This window comes from Capricornis sumatraensis, chromosome 22 (genome assembly GCF_032405125.1).
Source record: "Capricornis sumatraensis isolate serow.1 chromosome 22, serow.2, whole genome shotgun sequence".
NCBI lineage: Eukaryota > Metazoa > Chordata > Mammalia > Artiodactyla > Bovidae > Capricornis > Capricornis sumatraensis.
Window position 1 is genome coordinate 43,233,856 of NC_091090.1, and position 12,663 is coordinate 43,246,518.

Sequence of the window (12,663 nt, forward strand, 5' to 3'; positions counted from 1 at the left end):
TAAATAAGCAGGGTGACAATATACAGCCTTGATGTACTCCTTTTCCTATTTGGAACCAGTCTGTTGTTCCATGTCCAGTTCTAACTGTTGCTTCCTGACCTGCATATAGGTTTCTCAAGAGGCAGGTCAGGTGGTCTGGTATTTCCATCTCTTTCAGAATTTTCCACAGTTTATTGTGATCCACACAGTCAAAGGCTTTGGCATAGTCAATAATGACTTTATTAAGTGTATGATTAAAAAAAAGTAACCATTCACTGTGAAGACAAAGGTAGTTCAATGACATAATTCTTTGACGAGCCCATACACTGCTTGAGGACAGAGGTTCTAAATACTTGATCTTGATGCCTTGGTTGGAGCTGGTGTTGGAGTGTCAGGGGCTGAAGTAGTGATACGGTGCTTTGGTCAACTTGAAACTAGAATCCTTTGAGTTCTTTTTGATCCACCCAGAAGCCCACTGAGCCCATCATCTCATAGTTCCTCATATACTGGAGACTGAAATGGAATGATGTATCCATCACTGTGGGCTCCAGGGGATCTGTGTGCCTGGAGCCAGAGGGAGACAGCCTCAAGGCCTGGTTTTCTCACCTTTCGTAATTGCCTCCCCTTGGTTTAGTTGTGCAAATAAAGCAGAGCGTGAAGGAGAGGACGCTTCTTTCATGCCCTCATTCTCAAAAAGCAGAGGTGGCCCTGGAGGAGGTGGGGGAGGCGGGGGTGGAGGAAGGCCAGGCCCAAGGGAGAGGACAGACAATGCTGATGCAGTTGATGCGACCGGACCCTGCAGGAGAGAGAAGATGGAAAGCACGTTACTGAAATGATGCCCTTGCTGAGAACTGAGATTCTGCCAGCATCACTGAGAACCTGTTGTCAGTGAGAGATTAGGGTTCAAGATTCACAGAGGGCACCTAGGAATACACCTGTGCATCATGGGTCTGTTTCCGAAGACCTGGGACCGAGTCGGGGTTTGTCTTGGGAACACAGAGCATGATGTAGAAACTGCATGTGCAGGAGCTTGCCAGCTCAGTTCAGTTCAGTTGCTCAGTAGGGTCCCACTCTGCGACCCCTTGGACTACAGCATGCCAGGGTTCCCTGTCCATCACCAACTTCTGGAACTTGCTCAAACTCATGTCCATCCAGTTGGTGATGGCATCCAACCATCTCATCCTCTCCTCCTGCCTTCAGTCTTTCCCAGCATCAGGAAAACAAAGCCACAGGTTCATGTCCAAAACTCGGGATATGAATGAAACTGGGCTTTGGCCAACTGATAATCACAAGAAACAAGTGGAGCAACTGAGAAGAGGATTCTTTTGGGGACACTGGGAATTGCAACCATCCAATGAGAGAGAGGGAGGTGAGAAAGTTTCAGTGGCTAGCTTTTTGAGCAGCTAAAAAAAGAAATGCTGAAACATTCTCCAGGACTTGTTTTTCAAGCATGCAAGCCTCAAACTGAACCCCAAGCGAGGATCACATGTGACCAGCATGTCTGTCAAACACGCAGGTGATGAGGGCCCAGGACCCTTCTGATGATTTGGTTTGTCTAATGCTAACTGTTCGTAAACCATAGAAAACTGTATTTTTGCCTGATCAGGGCTCATGCTTTCTCTTTTCTCTGCTATGCAAAGTTCGATCTTTGTTTTCAATATGAAGTTCTAACAAATTCAGATGTCACTAAAAGGTGATTGATAGAAAATAGAGGGATTTGTCTCAATGTTTTGAGAGGACCCCATAGACAAAGTTGTCACAGAGTTTAAAACTAGTAGGACAGAAGCACACATATACTATAGCCTTGTGTTATATACCATTTTATTTTTAAACCCGGAGAAAAGCTGTATGCCTATGATAAAGAATGATAAGTTAGTTCAATGAAAAGATCAGAAACTTTAAAAATTGAGAGTGATGAAAATGTGGTTGAGGCTTATACTAATATGTTTTCAATACCAAATACAATATGTAAAACATCAACATAACTGCTAAATATTAACAAAGACAGCAGATCCTTATTTTCATAATCATGATAGTATTACAAAGTGTCAATATCAGGAAACTTTTACCAGTGGTAGTTTTCAGTTGAAAAATCTACACTCTTTTCAAAGTACTTATATAATCCCTATTAAGTGTAGAATTATCCTGAAAATATGAGATTCTTCTCTTATTGAGAATGAATATCTTTAAAACTGAGTAGGCTGGGAGTTCTCATCTTTTGAAATTGTAATTTGTGATTTTTTTGTTTGTTTATCAGGAAGAACAGTCTGACTCCATTGGGATTCTTGGGTCAAGTAGAAAATAACTGCACAGTTCTTGAGACAGACCAATTTCTTTTCAGTATCTTAAACATTCCCTATTTTGTTACTGGGGTGAAATTTGAGAATTTGCTCTCAATCATAAACAGCATAAAATAAAAGTTTTGCACATCTAACACTATTCCAGTCCTCAGTTCCAGACACTCAGAGCCACAGCGTATTACTTTTACTCATAAGCACATCATAACTCAGTCAGTGAAGGGCCAGGCCCCTCCCCCACATCTGAAACACTGCAGCTTTAAAGATCTCCTATTTTGTGGAAAGGGGAGACCGGCTTCTAAATCTTAGAACGACTTAGATGGTTCCCTCACTCTCAGAACTCACAGTCTCTCTCCAAGAGCCATTAAAGGACACTGAAACCAATTAAGCCACATATTCAGCTTCTTGGAACTATGATACATTCGGATGGCTGACCCGGGAACACCAAACAAAGGATTTACTGCAACAAATGTTGACTATAAAAGCCAAAAAAATAAAGAGAACTCAGGACCAGTTGAAACTCTGCCTTTGGTTTATCCTTTGTGAGTTCTGGCTGGTTTCTGGCTCCAATAAGGGTGCAGCCCAGGCTCTATAGTTTCCAGGGTGACGTGACAAGCAGCGCTCAGGGGCTTTCCATGTGCAGTGTCCTCAAAGGCAAATCAGGCATTCCCTTAGCAGGCTTGCCCTAGGCTGCGCCATACAGTGAACTGATCTTTGCCTCCCGCTCTTCTCCTGCAGGCATGTGGGACCAGAGCTCTCTGCATTCTCCTGTGCCTGGCATGAGTGGCAGCTGCATCGACTGGAATCACAGCTTGACACTGTTTTCAGGTGTTCCCTTAAGACAGGGAGATGGTCAGGGAAGGAAGGGAGCCAAGACTTCTGGAAAATCTCACACTTGCCAGGCACTGGTTGTTCCCATTCATTTAACAGATACTTAATATTCAGTGGGCTTCCCTGGTGGCTTAGAGGTTAAAGCATCTGCCTGGAATGCAGGAGACCTGGGTTTGATCCCTGGGTTGGGAAGATCCCCTGGAGAAGGAAATGAAAACCCACACCAGTACTCTTGCCTGGAGAATCCCATGGAGGGAGGAGCCTGGTAGGCTACAGTCCATGGGTTCGCAAAGAGTTGGACACAACTGAGCGACTTCACTTCACTCACTTTAATGCTCAGTATAGGACAGGGTCAATGCCAAGGGTCCCCAAACTTATCTGAACTTTAGAATCATCTGGGGATCTGTTAGAAATTCCCAAGCAGGAACACTCTGGGGAGGTGGAACATGGGCCTCTGTTCTTTCTGAAACTCTCTAGGTGATTCCAGTGTGTGAACAAGTTTGGGAAGAAACACTCTATGCTTTGTGCTGAGATTAATCTTAGTCATCACAATATTAGTAAGACTGAAATTCCCCCTCTAACAGAAAATAAAGCAGGAAGTCAGAAAGGCTGAGCAAATAGTCAATGGCCAGTAAATGGCAGCGATGTAATTCAAGCACATATCTGCTTGATCCTAAAATTTTCTTCAGGGGAAATCCTTTTTGCTATATTCAGGTGTAAAAAAAAAGTAGTCAATCAATTAAAAAATCAGAGGCATGGGTTACCCATGATATACGTGGGCTTCCCTGATGGCTCAAATGGTAAAGAATCTGCCCACAATGTGGGAGACCTAGGTTCAATCTCTGGGTCCAGAGGATCCGGTGGAGAAGGGAATGGCTACCCACTCCAGTATTCTTGCCTGGAGAAGTCCATGGACAAAGAAGCCTAGCAGGCTAAAGCCCACGGGGTCGCAAAAAGTCGGACACGATTGAGCAACAAACCTACTACTACTAACATGTACATAGTGCTGCTCGTGGGCCTCTGGCTTGAATATCCATGAAGTACTGGGTGGTGGTGTAATAATTTAATTTTTATCTCCACTACTTGCTCCATCCCTCCAGTGCCTCAGCAGCTGACCAGGCTCCTACAGCCAACTCTGGAGCTGGGCCTTATCCCATGGGATAAAGAAGTCTTCAGTATTGGCATTTCAGCAGCAAGTCACCCTCGACAATGGTTTGTTCAGACTCTGTACCCTCGTTCTAGCAGTTAGACTCTTGCTCATCCACTTTTCCTGAGTACCCACTGGTGCCTGTAATGGGGTACTTGCTCTCAAAGTTATGATTTTAAATGGCTATATTCAGGGTACAAAAGTTAACTTATGTTGTACGAACATAGCACATAACCTAAAAATGCTGCTTTTGAAAGCTCTATCAAGATTAATTTTGAGAGCAGATGCTTGATTATTTACTTTTGAATCAGGGAAGGGAGGCACAAAGACTTTTAAAAATGTCTGCAAATCCCTTTCTCTAAATTAATTTCAACTGTCTTGGGAACAGCTGCTTCCTCTGACTTTAAATATATGAATGATAACTATGAAATAATGAAACCATTGTATGTGGGCATGTGGAAAGCTTCTAAAGTTTTGGTTATGTATACTCTCTATATAATTATATTACATGTAATATATTTATATACTAAAGTGAATCAGAATATTTTTATTAAATGTTACTTGAAATAATTACTTATTACTTCAGAATTTAGGTTTTATTCTGAAAGGAAAACTACTTCTAGTTCTTAAATGAAATCTCCACTTTGTTTCGCTGGTGTAATTAAACAACCACTTCTATCCCCCACAACACACACCATTGTCTTAGTTATCCAGTTAATTCGGGATAGTCTAGCTTTGGATTTAAATAATCTACAAACAGGACTCCAATTATCCATTTTGTTGAGTTTGTTGAAAGTAGGACAAATAGGGTGCTTTTACATGGAGGTTTTTATGTCTTTGTGACAAAAACTGAGCAAAACGTGAAATATAGCTATGTAAGCAAAAAAAGAAAATCAGCTTCAAAGAAAAATTTTCCATTGAAGATATCCTACTTAATAATTACCCTTTTGGGGAAATTTTCAACTTTCACTTTTTAAAGTCTAAGATTTTTCAAATTCAACAATAGCAATAGCAAATGATCTGATTTAAATAGAACCTAACTCTTCAACAGATTGAAAGTGAATTCGAATAGACTCATTTGTCCATTCAACATTTGCCAAGAGCAACCTTTAAAGGAATTGGTGGATGATGAAGAAGCAGGCATACATCTTGTTTGTTAATAAAGTCATAATCTAGCGGGAATGCTGAGTGCACAAAATCGTAGTTGCAGATGAAGTTTCACGTGTTGTGACTCACATGAACAGGAGTCCTTGGCAGCCCAAAGTGGCCTGTGGCTGGCTCTTCTCAGGACAGTGGGGTCAAGAGAGCCAGAGAATTGCTGGGGTGGCTTAAGCTGGGGCCATAGCATCGAATGCTCTACAGAGCACAGAGGGACAGATGTATATACAGGTAACAGTAATCTCCAACTTCATGAACAGGCCTGGCAACCCACATTTTGGTCTGTGTTTTCACTGACTTCTTAAAAGCTAGAGACCAAGAAAATCAAAATATTCTGTGATGGTCTCTTGGAACAGGTGGATTCTGGCCCACACAACAGAGCTTTAGTTACAATGTTTCTTCTATAAAACCAGCTTAGTGATAGTAATATTTTGAGCCACCTGCCTTTAAGTATTTGTGGAGATCATAGATAAAGCAAGAAAATGGAACAGCTGACATGCCGTGGCACTGTTTATGGGTTTTCCTGCCCACCTCACACCCTTTCCTTATGGCCACCACCTCAATTCCCCTTTATGCCCACACAGATGACTGTCTTCAATTTCGTAGTCAGGTTCTCTCTTTCGCTGTCCATCTCAGAGCCAGCTTGGTCCATTAATCACCTGGCTTACAGTTAATGCTCCTCAGGTACATGTATCCAATTACACACTAAAAAAAGTGTTTAGAAATCATAAAGCCATTTCAGTCACAAATGCACTTACATTAACCTACTAAGACTACAGGAATTCACAGTATCTTATAATGGAACTTTTTGGCCAATGCTGTCTATTAGTTTTTCCAAAAAAAAAAAAGATTCTCAAATGATCTTGTATAACACGGCACATAAATAGGATAAGCCTCTCACATACCACAATAAGAGGGAGGGATTAAACGAAAGAATTACAGTTTCATAACTAAAGACTGACGTTCCATATACATAAACTAGCTTTCATAGCAGTAAAAAATACTTCATGAATTCATGATTTAGGGTTGTTTATATTTTAGATGTTAAAACTAGTTTCTTTCTATTTTCTGCAAGATGTACTCTGATTAAGAACTTGGTGAAATTGATACATTTCCAGATTTTTCAATTTCCATAAGTACTTACAAATTCTACATTCATATTTATATCACACTTTTATTGGCAGACAACCATATTCAAGAAAAAAGATTGCACATAAACCAACGGATGATCATCCTCTGCAACATGAGTATAAACCAAAGTGAGTTTGTGATTTTAGTCTCTAATCTCCTATCCTTATCACGTCCTATAATTTTGAGACTTCTGCCAAGGAAAACAAAATTTCTGGGGGCTTTTCCAAGAAAAGAGAATTGTCAAAAAAAATATTACAATGAAGAGCTACATAATATTTTAAGCATATATTTGTGAATAATTTTTAAAGTCAATTTAGGGAATATTTTCTATTTCACCTATGGTAACAGAACACTACCTGAATTTCACGTTTCCGTAAAAATACCAAGGGTGCTTATGCTGCTGCTAAGTTGCTTCAGTCGTGTCTGACTCTGTGCGATCCCATAGACGGCAGCCCACCAAGGCTCCCACCATCCCTGGGATTCTCCAGGCAAGAACACTGGAGTGGGTTGCCATTTCCTTCTCCAATGTGTGACAATGAAAAGTGAAAGTGAAGTTGCTCAGTCGTGTCCGACTCTTAGCGACCCTATGGACTACAGCCCACCAGGCTCCTCTGTCCATGGGATTTTCCAGGCAAGAGTACTGGAGTGGGGTGCCACTGCCTTCTCCAGGGTACTTATAGACCATCAGAATAAAAAGATGTTTCCACAATTATGAAGGAAATATAGGGCACATTTTGATCACTTTTCTTGAGAAGCTAACCTCCCTAACTCAAGACACATACAAGAGGAACGATACTGAGAACCCAGATCTCATTGTTTCTCCAATAATCTCTGATGGTTTCCTCATCTCCATTCTTCCCACCCTTCTTGGACTCTCTGTATGTTACTTTGATGACCTGGAAAGATGTGAAATATGGCAGCAGATGGAAAAAGAACAAGAAACAAAGTCCCTTCAGAGAAGGAAAAAGAGCTGTAAACTGGAAGAGGGCCTGCGAATACCTTAACAGTCTACAAACCAGTAACTTAGTGTCTTTAGGCTTGTGTGTGCTTAGTAGCTCAGTCCTGCCTAACTCTTTGCGATCTGATACACTGTAGCCCGCCAGGCTTCTCTGTCCCTGGGGATTTTCCAGGCAGGAATACTGGAGTGGGTTGCCATACCCTCTTCCAGGGGATCTTCCCAACCCAGGGATTGAACCCAAGTCTCCTGCATTGCAGGTGGGTTCTTTACCAACTGAGCCACCAGGGAAGCTTATCTTTATGCTTATCATTTCCTAATTTATAAATCTGGATGTGACCCTTCAAAAACATAGCTGGTGATTTCTGCTTTACAATGCCCAAAGCAGAGAAGTCTGACAAGAGCTGACCAAACCCTCAAAGCGGATTCCAGAAGAATACGTGGAACACAATCTAACTGCTCAAGTGACCCAGCTCTTTTGCATAAATTGTCTTCATCAGTAGCTTTAATGATGAGTTTGGCCTTTTTTTGCTATTTCTCTGTGGACCAAATCTGGGATTCCCAGATTGTTTTTTCTTCTTGCCTGCCAGCCGTGGCAGCTTGAAAATACAATTTATTATAAAAAAGAAAAGATAAAATTAAATGTTCTATGGGAAAAATTTCCAGAGTTAAAGATAGCAGAGTATATCCATCAAAGCACACACTACAGATAGCCAGCAACTGTAAGACCAAGAGTGACGTGGAGCTTGAATTATCTGGACAATGACTTCATTCGGTCAGAAAAGCCTCGGTCTGAACTATCCCTGCATTAAAGTTTTTGTTTTGCTTTTGGACTTTAGGGTCATAGAGAAATAACTGTATTTCTTAGGTTATCCGTACTTGGTAAATGGCAGAAGTTGGGGTGGGAGCTGAGGCAAAATGAAAGCTGTTATGAAGATGACTTAAGGGACCTCCCTGGCGGTCCAGTGGTTAAGACTTCACCTTCCAGTGCAGAGGGTGCAGGCTCTATCCCTGGTCTGGGAACTAGGGTCCCATATATCTCATGGCCAAAACACCAAAACATGAAACAGAAGCAATATTGTAACAAACTCAACACAGACTTTGAAAATGGTCCACATCAAAAAAAAAAAAATCTTTAAAAAAAGATGATTTATGTTTGGCTCTCTATTATTTGTAAATCATCTTTTTCTAAAGATGTTTTTTCAATATGGGCTATTTTCAAACTCTTTACTGAATTTGTTACAATATTGCTTCTGTTTGTTTCATGCTTTGGTTTTTTTGGTCACGAGATATGATTTACATTTGACTCTGTATTATTTGCTTCCCAGGTAGTGCAGTGATAAATAATCTGCCTCCCAGTGCAGAAGACTCAAAGGCACTTGGCTTCAATCCCTGGTTCGGGAAGATCCCCTGGAGAAGGAATGGCAACCCACTCCAGTATTCTTGCCTGGAAGATTCCATGGACAGGAGGAGCCTGGCGGGCTACAGTCCATGGGCTTGCAAAGAGTCAGACACGACTGAGAATGCACACACTGTATTATTTACATTATTTACTTAGAAAAAGTAAATGGAAGCATCAACATCTTCTGAGGTTTACAGCTGAGGCACACTAAGATAAAGTAACTTTTGTCTCAATTTCAGTTCTAAATTTCACGGGAAATGTCTGGGAAAGCGTCTGTGATTAGCTCTTCTTAAATCAACGATGCAAGCTGGACCATAAGTCTGGGCTTAGCTCTAGGTTATATTCTATGAAGGGCTTGTTTTACCTTTAAGAGACAATCTGTACCTTTCCTCCATCTCTTCATAAGAAAAGCTTTTGCTTAATCTAATATTAGCTTGCATTTCCTGAGTTTATACCAACTGGGAATTAGGAGCATGCAGATGGCAAGAGATAGGGACAGGTGAGGGAAGGCATTTGCCGCTTCCTATAAGAAACGGCAAGAACTGGCTCCTTGGAGAAACCCTGATGCTGGGAAAGACTGAAGGCAGGAGGAGAAGGGGATGACGGAGGGTGAGATGGACGGCATCACCAACTTGATGAACGTGAGTGTGAGCAAGCTCTGGGAATTGGTGATGGACAGGGAAGCCTGGCATACTGCAGTTCTTTTAGGGTTGCAAAGAGTCAAATACGACTGAGTGGCTGAACTGATTGATATGAAAAGGCACTGTCGATTTCCATTGCCATCGCTTGATAAAAGAAATAGAAGAATAGTATTTACATGGCTCTTAAACAATGAACACAATATGTAGTTAGTGGAATAACCCTCTGGAAATTTCACTGTGAAGAAATACGATTACCAATTACTGTGTTTAATTTAGCAAAAGCTTTTGGATATTGTCTGTGTTTAAGGCCCTGGATGGATGTGAGAGTTGGACTATAAAGAAAGCTGAGAGCCGAAGAATTGATGCTTTTGAACTGCGGTGTTGGAGAAGACTCTTGAGAGTCCCTTGGACTGCAAGGAGATCCAACCAGTCCATCCTAAAGGAGATCAGTCCTGGGTGTTCTTTGGAAGGACTGATGTTGAAACTGAAACTCCAGTACTTTGGCCACCTGATGTGAAGTGCTGACTCATTTGAAAAGACCCTGATGCTGGGAAAGATTGAGGGCAGGAGGAGAAGGGGATGACAGAGGATGAGATGGTTGGATGGCATCACTGACTCGATGGACATGGGTTTGGGTGGACTCCAGGAGTTGGTGATGGACAGGGAGGCCTGGCGTGCTGTAGTTCATGGGGTCGCAAAGAGTCAGACATGACTGAGCGACTGAACTGAACTGAACTGAAGGCCCTGTACTAGTCACTGCTGCAGATCTCAGGCAGAGTGGAGAAGAACGATGCTTTCAAAGAGCTCTCTTGGAGGAGAGAGAATGTCTGTGCTCCCCGACAACAGGAACCTGGCTCTTAGCCTTCGCGTCTCTGCTCAGCCTGTGCCTTTGTTTGGAAGGCTCTCACCCAATTTACTATCTGGAAAATTCTTATTAAAAAAAAATTTAATTACAATTCCAATTAAAAAAAAATCTTCAAGGCTCAACTCAAAGTTCTCTTCTTTTTGTAGGCTTTCTGGAACTCTTCTAAGAGGAAGTTTTCTGTTTCCCTATTGCAAGGACCTGTTAGGAATACCCTTATTATAATACTTCAAATTAAAAGTGAAATTATTTGTCTGTGAGTTCAGGTTTGGTCATCTCTTGAGCCAGAGCTCTGAAAAACCACTCATTATTCATCTTAATGTCACCAGTAATGCGCCCGGTGCCTGAAACATGGTAGGTGCTTCATAAATATTTACTGAAGTGAACAAGCAACTGCTTTATAAGGTAGTAAGCGATGAACAACATAAAAGAAGTACAGATTTTAAGAAGTACTAAAGAAGTTCTGTTCCAGCTGGGAAGGGCAAAGTGATACGCGGGGGTAGGTCAGAGAGGGAAGACCATTCGAAATAGACCCTGAAAAATAGTTGGGTCAGATTTGACAGAGGGAAGCAAGAGGAAGGGGATTCCAGGAGGAGGGTACACGAGCACTGTCATTACAATGAACAAATGCAACCGGATTGTTACTAATCACCCAAGAACTTACAGGTCCACTGAAGCACTGCCTTTCAAAGCACTAGCTTCTGAGGCGCCACACTTGTTGGACGAAACTACCAGTACTCAAAACTTCATTTTAGGATTGCCTTCAGACCGGTTGCAGAAACACACACACATACCAAATAATCACTTATGCCTTTGTATTCTGCTCCTTTTGACCAAAGAGTATTACCCGAATTAACCCCTCTCCAAAGAGGGTCTCAATAGCTTTTGCTCATTTGAAAAAGATAAAATTCACTTGTAAAGAAGGAAAAATTGCTACCACTTAGTATCCCAAGAAGGATGGGCCAAAAACTTCATCTGCCATTGTCTTTCTCCTTGGAGGTGGGGAGGGACAAGGAGGTGGATAAAGCCATTCAGCCCTGGCAGCAATTATTAGGAAGTAGGGGCATTCCCCTGGGAGTGAAGGCTAAGAGGCTGGACCCAGAGGTGTGGCACCACAGGGGTGAATGAGAACTGGGAGGGCAGTGAGTGGGGGTATTGTATAATAGCTTGCTCTAGGCTGGGACTGAAAGCCAAGTTCACTCAAAGTCTCCTCTTATCCAGGCACCCCCTAGCTCTGCTCCAGGGAGCACTTCTGCCTGCACCTTTAAGCCACAACCTCCTGACTGTGAAGGGCTGGAGGACAGAGTAGTCAACAGGACACCCTCAATTACACCACTGCCTTCAACATTAACATCTTAAAGAATCTGAAATGCACACATCTTAATTAAAATATTCCCGAGGTGATGATTTCAATAAATTGAGAACATTTATTAACTTGCTGGCCCCAGGGTTTAGAGAGTTTGAATTCTTGGTTATGAAAAAGTCCTAGTTAATAAAATAATCTTCATCATTAAATTAGGCAGTTTCAAAAGTCACTACTGGGTTGATTTAGGGAGATAAAGATTTAAATACTCTAAAAATATTTATGCATTCTGATTGACTAACAAAACTCAAAGGTATTTATGAGATAATAAAAATAGTCCTAAATATAAAAAGCTTGCATACAGCTTCATAGTACAGCTAACTCTAAACTGCTGTTTATGAAATTGTAGATATTTTATTTCTGACTTACACTTCTTCTGCTAAAGATATAGTGAAGGTAAAAATAAAATCCATGAATAATCCCCAAATTTCAAAAGGCAGAGATTGAAGCTATAAGCAATAATCCTTCAAATCAGACACCTGGTCTATAAATAATGAAGAGATCATTACACAAAGTCTTTTTTCCATCCTTACCCTCCCCCAGCTGTCACAGTCGATAGGCCAGCCTATTGTTCTTAGAGCTTTAGACCCTGGACTCTTAGCTCTCCTCCTCTTTCTCTGTTTCTTTGATTGATTTATTCCATTCTCTAAGTAACAGTGTACCACAGGGTTTTATCCTTCATCATATTCTCTTTTTTTCTGTCTTCTCTTGGAAATATTTAATTATCCTCTCTAAGTCTCCCCTTTCCCTGAATTTCAGACCTGCATTTTACCTGCCTGCTTCACCCCCCCATCGAGATGGACATCTCACCTGTGTCTCAAATGCAACATGGTGAAAACTCAGGTGAATATTTTTCTTGCTCTCACAGTACTTAGTTCATGTCCTATGGCCACATGC

The 12,663-nt window shown here is 41.5% G+C and overlaps 1 protein-coding gene across 1 annotated transcript in view; it reads right to left on the minus strand.

Annotated features, from left to right (window-relative positions):
* CAP2 (cyclase associated actin cytoskeleton regulatory protein 2) overlaps positions 1–12,663 on the minus strand; it is a 149,088-nt gene that overhangs the window by 14,339 nt on the left and 122,086 nt on the right. The window contains exon 7 of the mRNA XM_068960644.1: positions 586–775. Within this exon, the coding sequence (XP_068816745.1) occupies positions 586–775 (190 nt within the window). The remainder of the gene's footprint in view (positions 1–585; positions 776–12,663) is intronic.